This window comes from Rhodnius prolixus, unplaced genomic scaffold (genome assembly GCF_049639745.1).
Source record: "Rhodnius prolixus isolate KJV_2025 unplaced genomic scaffold, Rpr scaffold_9, whole genome shotgun sequence".
Lineage (NCBI taxonomy): Eukaryota > Metazoa > Arthropoda > Insecta > Hemiptera > Reduviidae > Rhodnius > Rhodnius prolixus.
The window spans coordinates 24,927,293-24,945,914 of NW_027411604.1; the positions used below are offsets into that span (position 1 = coordinate 24,927,293).

At 31.7% G+C, this 18,622-nt stretch overlaps 1 protein-coding gene across 2 annotated transcripts; it reads right to left on the minus strand.

The window, feature by feature from the left end:
* Window positions 1–6,610: 6,610 nt before the first annotated feature.
* Window positions 6,611–16,509, minus strand: LOC141453973 (phenoloxidase 1-like). Of its 2 annotated transcripts, none has more exons than XM_074127664.1 (13): window positions 16,441–16,509; window positions 15,188–15,350; window positions 14,912–15,104; window positions 14,381–14,604; window positions 11,675–11,877; window positions 11,430–11,580; window positions 11,231–11,332; window positions 10,990–11,154; window positions 8,670–8,798; window positions 8,388–8,576; window positions 8,164–8,299; window positions 7,645–7,877; window positions 6,611–7,023 (listed from the first exon to the last, which is right to left on the minus strand). In XM_074127664.1, exons 2-13 carry the CDS (start codon window positions 15,305–15,307, stop codon window positions 6,712–6,714), a joined length of 2,157 nt encoding a protein of 718 aa, XP_073983765.1. In that variant the 5' UTR covers window positions 15,308–15,350; window positions 16,441–16,509; the 3' UTR covers window positions 6,611–6,711. The 2 variants fall into 2 exon arrangements, with proteins under 2 accessions (XP_073983765.1, XP_073983766.1); XM_074127665.1 differs by having other exon boundaries at window positions 15,188–15,313; window positions 16,441–16,463.
* Window positions 16,510–18,622: the final 2,113 nt, after the last annotated feature.

Here is an 18,622-nt window from a genome sequence, read left to right on the forward strand (position 1 = left end):
AATTTGTGTGCAAAAATTTTGAAACGTGATCGGTCATAAAGCGCGAGAATATAATAATTTTAGAAATTGTTATATAATTTTCCGAACTTACTTCGTCCGTAATTTCATTAAATATCTGCAATAACTGAACCGCGCTCTCTAATATTTCCCAATCGATTGTTGTTATATTATGTTCACCCTGTAGATTTAATAAAGCTATGGTCGCGATCAATGGCTGTTTGGTTTTTAAAACGCGATCAAACATTATAAATGTGGAGTTCCAACGAGTGGGGACGTCTTGTTTTAATTTTAATTTTGGGAAACCCATCTGTGTTTGTGTATTATGTAGCTTGGTCAGAGAATGAGAACTTCTTTTAAAATATTCTACTAAAGCTTTAATTTTGTCGGTCGTTACGCGAATTTCTGCGATTCCCGAATGGACAACTAAATTCATTGAATGGGCAAAACAAGAAATATGCCTCCAATTGCACTGCTTTACTGCCGAAACAATATTTGCACCATTATCAGTAACAACGGCAGTTACTTTATTGGTGAGTTCCCATTCTTGGACCGTGGATTGCAGGTGTGAGGCCAAGTTATTCGCTGTATGTCGTTCAGAGTAACTAGTACACTTCAATAAATGTGTTTGTAAATTTGTGTTTTGGTCTATGTAGTGGGCAGTTATAGCAATAAAGCTTTCATTATTCACCGATGTCCAACAATCAGTTGTTAAACAAACGGCATTTACTTCGTTGAATCTACTTTTTAATTTTGATTCTTCCCGCTTATAAATCATTGGGAGTAAACTGTTGGATATATACTTTCGTGAAGGTACATTATAACTGGGGCAAAGCAATTTAATTAATTTTCTGAACTCTTGATCTTCAACAATACTAAAAGGATGATATTCTTTTACTATCATTTTGAGCAATTGTTCATCAATTTCCTTGGACTTACTGGGGTGCAAAGGTTTGATTACTTCTACAAAGTCAGTCAAGGATTTTTGAATTACCGGAGCCTTATGGGCAGATGAAGAGAGAGGAGCGACATCTGCAACTTCTGAATGGATGGAAGCTAAACTAGTAGAGGGAAGCGAGCTTAAATTTTGAGTGTCTATAGAAGTTAAATGAGATTTCTTAACAGGGATCTCTTCAGTGCTTTGCTCTGTATTCTTTCTTTTATTGAATGATATAGGATGTTTTCTCTTCATATGTCTGAACAAATTACTAGTAGAGCCACTTGTAAAGCTAACGATTTCGTGGCAATACCGGCATTTAGCTTTGACAGAATCAATAGAATTAAAGTGATTCCAAATTTCACTGCGTTTTGGCATTTGTCTGAAATTAATTTACTAAAAATTAATAAAATATTAAATTTAAAAAATAAGAAACAATAGTAAAAAAGGCGATAATAACCCCGTAGTTGATGGGCAAAAATAAATAAATAAATAAAATAAAATAAATAAAAAAGTAAAAAAATTAAACTAATTTATTAAATATTTTGCTTTTAAAATATTTTCAAATATTCAATAAAGAAAAACAAAAGATAAAAATGAAATAATTATTTAATTTAGGAAAATATTAGTCTTTGAAAATATTTTAGAAATCAACAAAGCACATGCTCTTCAACTTAATTAAGATTTACCACTGGAAAACACCCTTATCTGCTTATCATCAGAAGACAGACACACATGAAATATTGTTATCAGCACGAAAGATGAAATTGAAATGGCCCTTATTGCTATAGCTACATATCTAGAGACAAAAAAATTATATTACCTAAAGAGCGTACTTACTACAGACTCCCTCCCACTCTTATTACCTATTTCACAAACATTCGGCGATTGGAAATATTTTTTAGCAAAATATTATTCTATTTATTCTAAGCAGATTCTTAAGATGATTTTAATTTTTAAAATTTATTTTTGTTTATTACTCTTATAAAATACGAAGAATTTCAAATAAAATATAATATACAAACACAGAATGATTTAGTATGCAGGTGGAGTCAGTCGTCGTTACCATGGTAACGGAACCGTTAAACGACTCCGGTTCCAGCTCCAGCAATTTCTATTGGCTAGAATCAGTGAACGAAAAAGTGGAACGAGTCCGGTTTCAAAAGGATTTAAATCACTCCGGATTCGACTCCACCAACTCCAGTGGATTTAACCAATGAAAATGCTAGAGTTGGGCCGGAGTCGTTTAACGGTTCCATTACCATGGCAACCACGACTGACTCCACCTGCATACTAGATCATTTTGTGTTTGTGTATTATATTTTATTTGAAATTCTTCGTATTTTATAAGAGTAATGGACAAAAACAAAATTTAAAAATTAAAATCATCTTAAGAAAGCGTTATTATGTTTTTTGTATTCAAATGAAACGAATATTTAACTACAAAATATTTCCAATTGATGAATGTTTGTGAAATAGGTGATAGAGTGGGAGGGATACTACAGTAAGTAAACCAATTAGGTAATACTACATTTTGGCTCAGTTTTACTTTGACCGTCATGCGGACATGTACACGTTTAAACTTACGCCAATGAAGATAAGAGTAAGAGTGTCCAGCGCTTAGTTAAAGATTAAGCACACAGCTTTTTCTTTTTGTAAAACAATAAGATAATATTTTAAAAGCTTGATATTCAATTCTTATTAGATAAATATTGTGAGTAATTATAATTTTGTTTGAAGGGTTAGAATTTTTATGGAATACTTTCCTACCCATTTCCGTTTCTCTATTGAATCCTCTTGAAGCAAGTTAACTCCAGTCTTCCAGTGGTCAAGCTAGATAATGACAAAATTGCTTTAATTTATAATTGACTAGCCTATTTTTGGGTTAATATTTGTGTTACGTTGTTAATTTTATATTTATCAGAGCAACTGGAAATTAGGGATAGTACTTAATGTGTGTAAAAGAAATATAGTTTTGTTATTAACTGGAAAAGCTAACTGTTAATGATATATTTTAATAAATTACGTGACATTTGTTCTTATGTTTAATCGTTCCAAAACCTCTGCTGTCTCATTTTCATTTTAATTTTTTTGGGGCGGGGCGGAATCACTTTTTTTTAAAATAGGGATTTGAATCAACTCGTTCCACCATCGGACTCGTTCCAATGGAACGAGTCCGCTCAAATAGCCCATCACTAGTCAGTTGGTCAGTCCATGGTTGGCGCCTATCAAAACAACTCGTGGTTCAAGTTATTATAATTAATACAGTTAATAAAAGTTAATTAAACTAAAATAAAAAGTCTTAAAAGTTATTTAATAAAACTTAACAGAAAAGATAAGAATGATTACAGAATTTATAGCAAAAAACCTTCTGTTCCCAATTGGAATTTCGAACGGAAAAGCAACAATATTGTGTTTTACCTTTTTGCATTATAATATTAAAATTACACTTCTATTTTTATTCTTGTTAGAACTTGTAACATTTCTTAAGCATTACGAGAAAGAACCGTTTACAACTTACACGTTAGACGCCACTAAAACTTTATTTAAAGATCCAGTCATATAATTATCTCTTAAAAACATTTAATTAGAAGACTGAATGCCATAAAACTGATAAGTTTTGTTCATGCCAGAGTTTCACTTCATGAATAGTCTTAAACAATTTTTTGAAGGTTGAATATTGCTGTATGTGAATAGTGACTTCATTTGTCATAGCATGCTTTTTAAACTGATAAACATTTACGCTATTATTAATAACTTTTTTAACCAGTCAGTGAGCTGTGAGAATATCTAAGACTCGGCAGCTGGAACTCCAATTTAGGAATCCAGTAGCAGTTATGCTCTGATTTAATTCCTTCACTTTGTGTATTATATAATAAATATTACTATTGGTATTTAGTAATATTACTATTGGTAATATTTATTTACTATATATGATGGTTCACATGCGGCGCTTGGACTGACTCCTCAACGTTGTTACCTATTTTGATGCTATGGCCATGGCGTTACTGGTTTTAAGAAATACCTTTTCTTGGGTGGCTTTGCTTTTATTTCTTTTTTATTAAATTGCAAATAAAGAACAAATTTATACATAATTACCTAAATATCATGGTTGAACGAAACAAGTAAAGTTGGTGTTCCATCAATAATAATTTAGGGAAAAAACCTCTCAAACTCTAACGTGATCTAACTAAGAACTTTCTAAGCAACGAAGTTCTTATGACACATAAAAGAAAGTTGTGGATTTCTTTAGAATTTGATTCCACTTCTCTTATTGCCTGACCTGTCTAATATTCCTGCAGAACACACTCAGGGTATGAACTAAACGGCAGTGATGTGTGATATGTTGAGGTTTGGGTGATCCGTGAAAGTAAACTCAAGTTGCCAAAAATATTTAATCACAACACCTTTTAAGTCACTAAATCTATGAAGAAGTATGAAGTAGGTTGGTGTTGATACCGTTATCTTTTATTTCCCCTAATTAGTAACTAAAAATTTGAAAAGTACAGGAATTCACATATCTCTGATCCTTTAAGATGCTGATATAAATAACTTCTCTGAAGAGATAATGAAAAAGGATAATAACAGCTAATGGAAGTTATTAGGACTTGATTTTAAATCTAAGGAAATCAGCAAAGGTAAGAAAGTGACATTAAATGAATTCCTGCTTTGACCGATTCTATTCAGGGTTCTGAATGTAGAATAATACCGAAAAAAAAGGACAGGTGGAAAAATTGCATATTTGAAAGGAAAATCACATGAAGAAGTTACGTAGCTGTAAAAGTAAATGACGTTTGGTGAAAAATCCATAATCGAGAACCACTGAATCAGTGATTCCCCAATTAGCTGCTTAATGCTGATAATGAAAGATATTTAGGTTTCTAGTAATATTGGGAATTTTAATCCAGTTGAAACAAGAAGAAGAAAAATAAAAGAAGCAGACCTTGACTGATAACTGGATTAAAAGAATCTGTGAATCACACAGTGATAGTGCTCGAGGCTGTTGAGAGAGACAGATGGAAATGATTTCTTTTAGAGTTCATGGCTAGGCTTTATCCATGAAGAAGTAATCTATCCAATCTTTTAGGATTCAGGTGAGTTGCCAGAAAATTCATTTACTTTAACAGAAATTTCTGCTACGCCTGAAATTTAAAGCTTAATTGATATTATATCTATTGTGTTCGAATAGGGGCATAAGATTTTAGTTTTGTCACTTACTGTTTTAATAAATATTGCGATGTGACCTCTTTCAATATTTCAGCTGAAACGCGTTGACTACGAGTATGTCTTGGCTCTGAATTTTTTCAAGTAAATATGTACACTGTCTTGTTATACCAAACTATTTTTAATAAGAATTAAATGCTGGTAAATAAAGAAAAAAAAATAGGTTAATTAGAAATGCAACTTTACAGAAAAGATTTTTAGATTATCACTTCTTTTTTGTTTTCGTAACGGGCTCAAACTGTTCATTTACATTTAATAAACTGTTTAGTTATTGCAGAACCTCTTTCTTTTATTTTAAAACGATTTCTTGAGAAATTGGAGAACAGTTTTTCTTATTTGTCTACCCCAACATTTTTATTATCAAGAATAGTATCAATTTTATAATACTTTTAAGAGCAATAAAACTAGTTTGACTCCCTTTATGAAGGTTTTCAGTCAATTAGTATTTTGTTAATTGCAGAATCCCGGTCTCTACCTCTTCGTGGTGGCCCGCAGAATAGTTGACCAACTGAGACGGTATAAAATCTATCCCAAAGTCGTGATTAAAGTGAACTTCAATGTCACATCTCTATTTTTGGCTGTGAGGTCAGACTATGATAAATTTATTTCATTATTAAGTTTTTCTATTAATACATCTAAAGAGAAAATAAAGGATGCGTACCTATTTTATAGCGAAAGTTTTAAATTAAGAAATTAATTATTATCTTCATTCATTTATTCATTATTATCTTATTAGTTAATAGTTAGTTAATTAGTTATTATCTTGTTAGTGGCTTATTATTAATGTAATTCAAGAAATCTCCTTTGTCCGTCTCTTTATTTTAGACCTTTATTTGTAATTCTAATAAAGGGGATCTAACTGTTTTATGGTTTGTTGAAAGGAATTTTTAGAAATGATATACCTCATTCTTTAAACCGACTATCAAGGAATTGATTTTATTTTTTTAGAAGTTTTACCTAACAAACTCATAAACTAATGTGGAAAAAATTATTTAAATTGTTACATTATTCAATTCTTAAAAATTATAAAAACCGCTTTAATTTTCTTCAATTAGCTCTCAGCTCAGTCTGAGAGCAAATTCTATCTTTGTTTTTTCTTTTACTTTTTTTTTTTTTTTATACAGAAATGTAAACAATTAGGCATGACTGCTGAAAATCTTGTTTTTCTTTTTCCATTGGACTAGTTGATGTTGTACAGTTAAATTAAACAACAGCGGTATATAATATCTTGGTTGGCAAACATCCAACAGAATTCGTTCTGTTTAATTACTTTTGATAAGTTTGAGGCAATTTATATTTCTGGAATGGATATCTATCTCTCTTTCTTGTTTTTAATGTTAAAACCACTCTAAATTATTTTTTATAAAATATGTGATGACATATTTTGGTAATGAATGATTTGACCGTTATTCAATGTTGTAGGTGAAGGTTAAGGTAAAATCAAATATGTCATTTTAATTCAATTGCTTTTATTATAATTTTCTAAGTTATAAATGGTCATTCTTGATTAATTATCCGTTCCAATTAGCCAAAAATCGTAAAAGATATTAAAATTAATTTCTTCCACCAGGTCTATTGCTTTGTCCACTGCCAGGGCGATTTCCAGCAGATGGTCTATTTCCTTGTGATGATGTTCCCGTACCAGATTGTTGCGGTCTAACAGTTCTGTTGGAAAATTGTATTGCAACATCTTTTACAAACATATTTGGTGTAAGAAACTGTTGCAATGTATCAACTCCACTTCTTGGTTGCCTGTCAAAGGGAAAGCCCATGGAACGTCTGTCTGGAAACAAACTATCCCTCAGTCCGCAATAGGATGCTGCATCAGTACATCCTGGTTGTCCGGCTCCGCCAGGTTGATCAACCTGTTTAATATATTTCATATTTAAGATAAACAACACTATTTTACTATATATACAAATAAAAATCTTTTTTTTTTTGTACAAATAACAAATCATTTAATTATTTTCCTCATAAATTAATCAAAATCAATCTCATAAATAAAAAAATACTACACTAGAAGACCTATAACAGCCGGAAAAAAGTAATAACTAAAACTAGCTTCATCGAAGTAAAGCAAAATATTCACGGTATGTTGGAAGAAGACCGAGTGATTGGCCTTCACCGTGAATAGCCATCAGTTTTGACAAGAACATTACTTCGTCTTGGAAACAGTTCTATTCACAAAAGAATTGGTCAAATTAAAACAAACTGCTGCAGAAAGCTTGTACTCAGATTCAAGCTAAAGAACTTTTATGTGAAGTAACAAAACAATTTTGTACAGAAACCGTTCTCAAAAGATAGCAGATTAACAATATCGTTTTTCTACCATTTAGTTGTATTGTCAGTATGATGATCCAGTTGCTCAGTGAAGTGAAGAATACCCAAGAACCTAAAACTGTTTGAAGTTGGCGTTCATTTTGTGGTTCAGAAATTGTTATCTTAAATATTAAATATTATTCATCATTCCCACAGATTTACATTACCTTGTCATCATCAAAATTGGAGATCATGACGAACAAAGTACAAGGGAATCCATCAGGTGTTCCTTTGGCAATCAGCATATGATCTGGCCAACCACAGCCGCAGAAATTAAACGGTTCCGACCCAGGTGTATTATCAGCTGGTCGATTTTCCAAGCTGCGGAAAGTCCGTTCAAATGGAATAGTAACGGATGATTGGGTTGAAAGTCTGTCAATGGTATTGTTCCTTCCTTTTACTAGAAGCACAGAATTTAATGAATACAGAAGATTCGCATCTCTTTAGTATTTAGGTGTAACTCCAGATTCTGTGAATTTACAGAATTCTTCTTTCACTCTTATAAATATATTTTATTTAAGGCACGTTTATTGTACATAGTTTAAACATTACTAACATCCTTTATTTGTAACCAATAATTCTTTCTTTTTTTATAGTAAATCTGATTTGGACAAAGTGTATTGTTTCATTGATTCAATAACCGCTATTTATATAAACAAAATAATAATAATAATAAATCCACTTACAGTTCACAACAAATTTATCCAATTCAACGAAAAGATGTTTCTGATCACGGAGAAGCCAAGGCGAGCCACGTTCATCGAATTTAGGAGCTATAAAGATTCTCACCGTACCCATTTTGTTACCTCCAGTATTTTCCACCTAATCAACATAAACAAGGAGGATTACTAAATTAATGTCAAATGATAATAATGAAATGTTTTTTATACATCATTTTAGTATAGTTTACTTGAATCTTGTAAGCAAATGGAGCATGCTGAAGATGTGTAAATCTAGCTAGTACAGAACCCCTTGGTGAGAAATCAAGGCCACGAGAAAAATCAACATCACTTTGTTGCCAAAATGTTGACAGACGATTCTTCGGTTGTCCTTGTGTAGTCACTTCCACAGAAGTAATACGAACACCCGGATAATCAAGCTTGAAATAAATAAATAAAGATTATCAAAATATTTTCTCACTAAGAAAATATAATTTATGCAAACATATTCTAATATTGTTATTTTTTTTTACCTGCTGGGTTGTGTATCTTGGTAAAGTATTCTTGTGTTCTTGAAATAAATCATCAACAAAAGCGTGCCATCTATAGAAAATTGGGTCTCTCATAGCTGTTGTAGGGTCACCCATAACTCCGAAACTTTCCTGGTTTTAATTAATTAGAATTTAATAATTATTTTTGTTATATTTGACAAGGTTGTTTAATATTAAGTAATTGATAATTTGGTTTAAGTCTTTGTGTAGAAATGTAAAAAACAAAAAAGAAAAAGAATTTCAATTAAATTAAAAAAATTCTTCACAATTATTTTAGAGATCTTTTTCATGATACCTTACTCTATTTTTTCTTTTTCGACTATTTTCCTCATAAACACAGTCTGAAACTTTTATTAGCAAATAATTTTGCAAAACTCACACTTAATTAAATTAGATTTTTCATACTTGTTTAGATATTTTCAGTACACTGTTTATAATACCACAACCTTAATTCGTAGCACTCCCTTAGTTATTTCCTTCTCTTTCATTTAAAAAGGAAAATTTTCAAAAAAAAAAATAACCCTTCTAAGAAATTATTTACTAAAGTTTTTAAAAAAAGAAGAAAAACAGAACTTATCTTATTTTTCCGTAAAGTTGTTTAAAAGCTTCTAAATTTTTCAGAAGGATTGGTACCATGAAATAAAAGTTTTAAATAAAATAAAAGTTTAGCCCTAAAGCCTTAAATGCTTCTATTTATATTGAGAAAAAGTTTTATTTAATTTGTAACAGCAATGATAATTATTTAGAGATTCTGCATCGATTCAAATATAATTTGTTTTTTTTTAAATATTTAGGAAGAAACATTTCTGGAATTGTACGCATATATAAAGTACGAGGGTCGTTTGAAAAGTCCGTGCAAAGTCAGAGAGATAGCACCACTGGCGCGTATCGAGGTTATGTTTAGTTAGTAGCATCTCTTGGAAGAACACACACCAAGTTTCAGCCAGATCGGTCTATTTCTTTGTGTTTGGCATTCGTTTGAATCGAGGAAGTCGAGTGATTTTCAAAAAATGGATGAAAAAGAATTTCGTGTGTTGATTAAACACTACTTTATGAAAGGCAAAACGCCTCAGGAGACTAAAGAGAAGCTTGATAAACATTATGGTGACTCTGCACCTTCGATTAGAACAGTTTATAAAGTGGTTTCAAAATTTTCGGAGTGGCCATATGGGCACAAGTGACGCTGAACGTTCTGGACGCCCTGTTGAGGTTACTACTCCAGAAATCATTGATAAAATCCATGATATGGTGATGGATGACAGAAGAGTGAAGGTGCGTGAGATTGCTAGTGCTGTGGGCATCTCGAATGAACGGGTACATAATATTTTGCATCAACATTTGGACATGACAAAGCTATCCGCAAGATGGGTGCCGCGATTGCTCACGCTTGACCAAAAACGAAATCGTGTGAAGTGTTGCAAGGACGGTTTGCAGCTGTTCCAGAAGAATCCGCAGTACTTTAAGCGTCGTTTCGTCACTGTGGATGAAACATGGATACATCACTACACTCCTGAGACCAAAGAACAATCTAAACAATGGGTTACCAAGGGGGAATCTGCGCCAAAAAAGGCGAAGACCGTTCCTTCGGCCGAAAAGGTTATGGCGACTGTCTTTTGGGATTCGCAAGGAATAATCCTCATCGACTATCTGGAAAAGGGTAAAACTATTACAGGTGCATATTATTCATCGTTATTGGACCGTTTGAAAACCGAGCTGCAAGGTAAACGCCCACGATTGGCCCACAAAAAAAGTCCTTTTCCATCACGACAACGCACCAGCTCACACCTCAGCAGTTGTGGTCGCAAAATTAATGGAAATAGGGTTCCAACTCGTTTCACATCCCCCCCTATTCTCCAGACTTGGCTCCCTCGGACTACTATTTGTTCCCCAATATGAAGAAATGGCTGGCGGGAAAAAGATTTTATTCAAACGAGGAGGTGATTGCAGAAACGAATGGCTATTTTTCAGACTTGGACAAATCCTATTATTCGGAAGGGATCAACAAACTAGAGCAGCGTTGGACGAAGTGTATAAGCCTAAAAGGAGACTATGTTAAAAAATAAAAAAGGTTTACCCCAAAAAATTAAGTAGTTTTTATTTTTGCACGGACTTTTCAAACGACCCTCGTAATAAAGTTATCCATTAAAAGGGTGCCACAAATCATTTGGCCAAAAACATTATAACAAATGTAAACCCTTCCTAAAGGTTGTTGTAGAAACATGCTTTCTATACCAATCAGTAAACAGTTATTAATAAAAATATTAATTACTCATCATTAATAATTAAATAAATTATTACTTACCAAATTTCTTCCATCAGGATCATGACAAAGTGAAATGGCAAAATGACCAAGATTATGTATATCTCCATAAAGATTTCTATTTGGTGAAATAATACTCGCTTCTACCATATTGCCTAGAATATCAATTCCACGAGTTTCTGATAGTTCAACAGATTGTCCTTGGTCCTATTATAAAATTAACTAACTTAAATTTTAGGCGATTAAAGAAACATTTTTAATAAATCAATAAAATATCTCTTACATTCATGATGATTCCACTATGAATTGCTGCATATAATCTGTCCCTCCAACGTTGTAAATCTTGTATATCATATCTTATCTGATCCATTTCGCGATTAATATCCTATTTAATAAGAAAATTTCACAAAAATAAGTTAATTTTCACTTTTTTAATACTTGATAATATAAAAAAATATGAACAGAATATACATTAATCTTACACTAAGTTTGGTGTTGGCAAATCTAGGTGGCCAAATTCTGCTTGCAACCAAATTGTCCAATTTTGGAAAATATGCTTCTTCAATAGGTTCATGCCAATTTAAAAATCTTTTTGTACGAGCCAAACTGTTGCAGAGTCTTTCAAAGTTATACCTTGAGAATTTGATTAAATTTTAGATTCAATTAATAATAAATGATAATATATTCTATTATTTTTAAGAAATCTATAATTAGATTTTGTTTTTACCTTGCCATGATCTGTTGATGCATATAATAAAACAGTTCACCTCTTCTATCCTTTCTGACAATATTTTCTGGTCCATCGAAAGGATACACCAAATGCCAGTGCCAATGGTGTAGATTTATGCCTAAATCTTCTCGGAAATATGCTACTCTATGTTCAATATCAAGATCTGACGCAGTATAATCTCGAGGAATTTCTATTGGTGTCTGTAAGTTTGAATTATTTTTTATTACTATTTCATCATTATCTTGTTTTGTTTCCACTATTATTTATTTAGGAACATGTAATTGCTGGAGTATTAGAGTAACAAATAAATAGTCTAGTTTTCTTTTTCCATATTTTTTGGTACCAAAATAATAAAATAACTGGAACGGGCCAAAAAATTAAAAATAGAGAGCCTGCCTTCACAAAAATGGCTTTCAACCGGTCTGCCTCTCATATTAAGGATGGTGCTACTGATATCATTGAAGATAACAGTAAATCAGAAACTTCCCTAGTTCTTCCTTTTGCTGGAAATACTTTGGGGTTGTTGCTAAGGCAACCAATGGGTAAAGCCTGAAAAAAGCTAAAGTAAAAAGTAATAGACTAGGGACAAAAATGTGCATAAAAGTGGCCAATATTACAAGTAATTCTGAAATGCAAAGAGTAAATGGGCAGGCTACTGCTATTTACATATAATTTTGAAGTGAGCACGATACAAAACATCAAACAATTGATCCAAAAAGCCTTTGCTGCAATGACAGTGCCTTTAAGAGGAACCTTATAAGGTACTAGAAGACAACCAAATTTAACAGGAAAGAAAAAAACAAAATAAAATGCACGGTGTCTTGACTTATTCTCTTGGGGGACAAGCAAAGCAATTAGCAATAACATCGATAATTAGGATTATTTGCAACTTACATAAATGGATCGTGTCGGATTATTGGATTGATTGAAAGTAGTAAGATCTGCGGAAGAATTCAGTAAATCATAATTAAATGAAATGCTAGTTTAGATTGGATTGCTGCTAAATTTTAACAGATACTTCATTAAAACTGTCCGGTAGGACAGTTGTATAAGGGTTGGTCGTCAAAAACTGCACGAAAAAGCGTAACGTTGAAAAACACCCAAATTTGACATTTTTTTTCTCTTTTTCTATAAAAGATAAAATTCCCAAATTTTCTTTATAATATAGGGCAAATCCTCCTTTATATCAGTAATTTTTTCCTAATTACATAGATCTGATAGATTTTTAGAAAAAAGTTAGCAAAAACTGGAAAAAACAACATTTTCAGAAAATGTTGTTGTTCTTGTTCTTGTTGTTCTTCTTGTTACCTTTTTTGTAAACAACGTAGCGCCTAAACGCGCGAACCGATTTTCATGAATGAGGTGTCATTCGATTTGGAATTTTATGTAGATGTGCCTTTTGGGGGTCTCGACGCTGTACATCGAATGGGGGAGGAGTTAACCCCCTTTATGTAAAGCCCCCTCCAAAATTATTATTACTAATTACTCTGTAAATCTTAGCCCGATTTTGATAAAATTTGGTAGGATGATAGAGTTAGGGCTCCCCTACGTAACATTAAAGCGGCGATCAGCTCTTACACTTGTTAAGGGAAAGTATAGCAATCGTTTCAAATTATCGACACGTGAACCGATTTTCATGAATCTAGTGTCATTCGAATCGAAATTTTGTACAGATTTGCACTTTAAAAGCCTCGACGCTGTGCCTCATAAGGAGGGGAGTTTGCCCCACCCTATACTCTATAACTTGTACTAGCAAATACTAGTTAGGACTTTCGTAAGTGTCACTTCCACATATAAAAACAAAAGTGAATAAATAAGCAGATTTCAATTTAAGTAGCCAAAAATTGAATCAATCTTCGTTTTTAAGTGTCTAATCTTTAAAAATGGATACTAATGTTATTAAATATTTCTAGGTTAATGTAGCTAACACGTATTGTAAGAAACTACATGGTTTATTTATCTGTAATATGCTGTGAAACCAGACAATTAAAGGCAAGAGTGTCTCTAAAATACATGAAATAAAAGTGAACATTTCTTACTGTTGGATAGAGAGGTTTTTTTTTTATTCAGTATTTGGCAAGAAGGGCACGTCTTACGAATATTTTCATTTATTTTGGAACGTCTGGAATTTGCATGCTTGACTAGGGGCTTAGGCTACTACGAATGTAAATGCCAAATATTAAGTATTACTTAAGCATTAAGCGTAGAAGTAGTAAGGTTGGTACAAAGTTGGGTCAAATGCAATTCAAGAAATTATAAGAATTTTTAATTTTCACCATTCCCTTTCATTGATTGATGAATCACATGTGTGGGTTTACTGATCTGCAGAAGCAAAGTTATGTCAGTTATGAGACAGTATTTTGCCTGGGATAAGGAGCTTAACGAATATAAATGGTTTGAGACCAAGAGTAATCTTCTTGGAAGACCAGAAGCTAAGGAAAAGGTATGATCTCTTGAACTTCCACAAAAGGAAGGTTATGCACTTAATAAATGCAACATCTAATAAGGCTTCGAACAGAAGTTTTTATTGAAACAAGATCCTCGAATAAGGGACAGCGACGGCTGGGTTTAATGAACCCAGGATAGGTTGCGGATCATTTAAAGTTGATGGAATGTACGAGTAGTTAGCTATTAGCATAGGTAAGATCGTGAAGGCAAAGAAATAATAATGTTTATCTTAAAATATAATAATTTAAATTATACCCTTTGACCATCAGGAACAATATTGGCTTCCTCTCTGGCCTGCGAGAAAACAGCACCGTCCATATATTTTTCTGGAAATACTTCACATAGTGATGGTATTTGTAAGTTTCTGGTATCAGGTCGGTGTAGAATGGCCACAGATAAGGCATAAATGAAAAGATATGGATTCAGACGGTCACGGCAGTAAACAGTTGCTGATATGAAATCTTCCAGATTGCGCATACCTGTAATTAGAATGTAATACATGCGAAATTTTTTTAAAAATTTAGTTCTATACTCGCTTATTCGAAATAAGATATTCCTGAAGCCCCTAGAATACAAAATAAAAAATCTAACAGACAAAATAGTATTACAATGGTAAGTCTTAGCACTTGCCCAGACTGGGAATCGAGCCTAGTAAAACCAATAACTTTTGTTTCAAGTACAGTATTTGCAAGTATGACTTAGTTATAGTTTGGTTTGTCTATCTTACTGTCAACAAAGAACTTAAACTTATTCATCATACCAATGCCATATTAATCAGTACTTTACCCATAAAAATTTCGATGAGTCTAGATGCACATCTTCTGTGCTGTGGCAAGAATAAAGTGAAATTGTCTCGTCTAGCCAATTGCAAAGGTATACTCAGATCTGGTAAATCAATCCTTTTTACTGAAATCCTCTCTCCATCGCCTCCAAAACGATTAAACAAATCGCTAGCGCCAAGAGACTTGTATCTGTCCACCTGTTATGCATTTATAAATTTAGTCAGAATTAATAAATAAATTAACTGACAACATGAACAATTTTAAAGAATATTCTTCTTACTAAATAATCTTCAGGCACTTCAAATATAGCGTTATTAGTGCCTTTTGGCATAAAGACAGGTTCTGTTGGTCTGTCATAAAGATGAAGAAGGTTTGCCGCATTAACGCCTGGTGAAGACATTATCAGCTGTTGAAATAGAAAATAATTTTTATATGACTTTGACCTGTAGGAAAAAAACACACAGAATTACTAGCGTGAAAGGGTTTATCGTCAAAAACCACGAAAAAGCGTAATAATGAAAAACTTTGATATTTTTATCTTCTTTTCCTAAATAAATTAAAATTACCAAATCTTCTTTAACGTATAGGATAGAATTAGAAAAGGGACCTTTATAATTGTTATTTTTTTATTTTATTTATTTATACAAAAACGCAAATTAAAAATAGTTTTCGAGATTGTTATTTTGTAATCATTTCTCATTGAATTTAAATAATTTTCAATAATTAAAAATTGACTTCTCTTTTAAAGTTTGAACTTGTTCATAATTTTTGGAAAAAAATTTTATTGATAGGTATTATACTCTTCAAGAAAATTCAGGATAGAATAAAAATTAAAGATAAAAAGGTAGATAAAACTGCCTGGTTTATTCTAGGTCAAGTATAGGACTACAAAGCAATCAAAACGTTCTAAAGGAGATTTCAAATAAGTTATTTACTATAGAAGTACTTTGATCTTTGGCAGTGAGTAGATAACAATCGTTTGCATGGTTTTTGCGAAGGAAAATGATGAAATCTGGGTTATTTCGTAGTCTCTCAGGTCAATTTTCATCTTACATTATTAAATCAAGTTTTATCGCGACAATCAAAACTTTATGATAAGTGAGGATTTTATTAAACTAAGTTAAAATTGTAATTTAATAATAATTTATTAAATTATCGGCTCTTTCCGCCGCACTTCATGAGCGTTCACTGCATTTGCTCTCATTTGTTTGTAGCATAAACGTTCAGGAAGTGGAGGTTTGAAAAAAACGAAATTGGCAAGTAGCTATTTGAAGGGAATAGAGTGAAAATCGAAATTAAATAAGATATAGACCGACAAGGAAAAGCTGAGGAGGCGATTCATGTACCTCCATGAATATTACCTCAGATATTGGCTATTTTGGGAATTTTGCAAGAAAGGCCTGACTATATAAGCACCAAAACCAAGTAAGGAATTATTAACCAGGCTAAAAGAACCATAGAATAAATTAGATGTCATACAATGTGCAGATGTCAGTAAATAAGCTTAAAAAAATCAATAAATAATTTACTTACAAATAAGTTGACGACCGTAAACTAGAAGACTGATTAGCTTCTGTTACCTGCCGTCTATTTAAACTAGATTTCTAGCGGATATTGTGGCCTTAAAGGATTTTATTAAGATAATATGTGAACTAGGGTACTCTGGTTAACCACTATAAATTGTGATATCACTTTGTGACTTCTTTGTGTCTTCTTGTTTTTGAATAAACAACGATGTCCTAAATTAATATATCGGTAAATAGTTTTGCGAAGCTTATCAGTGTTTGGTGGTTGATCAATAACTTTCTTATCAATTTAAATTCTTTGGTAATACCAACTATCTTTGCACAAGGATCGTTGTGAAAACCTTTAATTAATTAATTTTTCTATTTTGTGCAAATGGGCAATTTTTCAATGAAAATTTCCTTAAACGTTTACTTTAAGATTTAAAAAAACAAGTATTCTAACCTTTTTTTAAATTTTAGATTTAGGAAACGATAATAAAAACGGCCTCTTAAGAAGGAAAGTTGCCCTACGGAAGTAAGGCCCTATCTAAAACTAATATTTCTATAACTCTTTGTCCAATTTTGATAAAATTTAGCACAAAACAAAACGTTTTCCCAAGCAAAATTGTTTTTAAGGATTTTTTGAGGACCGCAACTGTAAGCACTCTTTTAAAAAGATCTCTACAGTGGTTACTTAACACCATATCAGGTTATAATGAAAGAATAGCTTATTTCAAATGTTAAGAAAATTTGTAAAGCAGATATGTAACTTTACAGAATAGACAACGACAAAAATCTATCCGAAAGGTACAAAAATCTCCTTAACAAAAACTTACATTTTAAAAAGTTAAGTATAAGGTTTGATTAAATGCAAAAAGATGTACAAATCAGCAAGTACCCAATATTTCATTAATACTTCATTGTAAGTAATTTTACTGCGTTAACTTTTCATTTATATTTTTTTTTTTACAATTTATTAGATGTCACAGACTCTTATGCTCGCCATTTTCATCTACTAAATATTTGTTCAAGTAGCACACCATTTAACATTATGTACATTGATTGTAATATCTATTAAAACTGAACAGTTGTATAAGGGTTTTAATCTATAATAATTAAAACTATTAATCACAGGTTAAAAAGAAAAACGTTATTAAAAAAAAATCAAAAAAGCGTTGAGCCTAAAAATAACTCCAACATTCATCAATGATTATATTTTATTTATTCATTTGTTTTTAATTTATTTATTCATTTTTCGATTAAATTGTTTGTTACTTTACTTCATCTAGTAGTTACAGTGGATAAAACACATCGCAGCTGCAATATAGCACATATATGGGAAGCGATTTTTCTGTGTTACAAACACAAAAAAACCTTCACATAATGCCACAAAGAAATCTAAAATGCCCATTTGCAACAGGTTGAAGGTTCTATAAACGTGATCCATGGCATGTGATCTTATTTGGAATGGAGAGAACTTGAAGTATGTGAAAAATAAATGATTTTTTTTTTTCTAACTTAACACATCATACCCTTCAATGACTAATTGTTAGACATTTATTGCTTGGTTTAATGGGCCACATAATATTATTTCTTATTATTTATCGTTAATTTAGTAGTTAGTCATTCAGCTCCGTCTTAAAAGAAAGGCGATTACTTTACTCTTTCACTCAGTAATAATAAAAAAAACAAAAATAATTTTGAAAAGGTTTCATATCTGAATTTTTATTCAATTGTCAACTCAGTTATGTTTAATAATTGTGTACTGGCAATTACAGAACATATCAAACCGAAATGTATGTATATGACTTGTTATCGAAATTATTGAACATATTTGATTATTGACATATTGACAGGTGATGTTACGATGCCATAGTTAAATAATGACTTGTCTGTCAAAGAAAAACAAAGAGCGACTGTAAACAAAATGGAATTGGTGTAGACATTTTACAAACAAATATCTTTTAGAAGTATATTTTTGGAACTAATTACACAGGTAGAACAATGTCTAAATATTGGCTATTTGTTAGCGGTAACTATTGAAGACTTTGAATGCAGCAGAACAATGTATTTAAATTAAAATCTAATTATTGGCTGATTGAAGCGCCCTAATTAGTTTCGATAGTTATTTCAAACAAACTGCTGCTTTGCTCATAATGTACAATGTAATTAGGCATTGTATTTTGGGTCGTTATATCGTCAAACTGTTA

What these genes read in the sequence shown, in the direction of transcription:
- LOC141453973 (XM_074127664.1), bottom strand. Translation starts at nt 15,307, where the DNA reads ATGTCTTCACCAGGCGTTAATGCGGCAAACCTTCTTCATCTTTATGAC. An exon ending in CAAGATACACAACCCAGCAG is followed by an intron (nt 8,577 to 8,669) that starts GTAAAAAAAAAT and finishes ATTTATTTCAAG; the next exon opens with CTTGATTATCCGGGTGTTCG. An exon ending in CCAATTTTGATGATGACAAG is followed by an intron (nt 7,024 to 7,644) that starts GTAATGTAAATC and finishes TATATTAAACAG; the next exon opens with GTTGATCAACCTGGCGGAGC.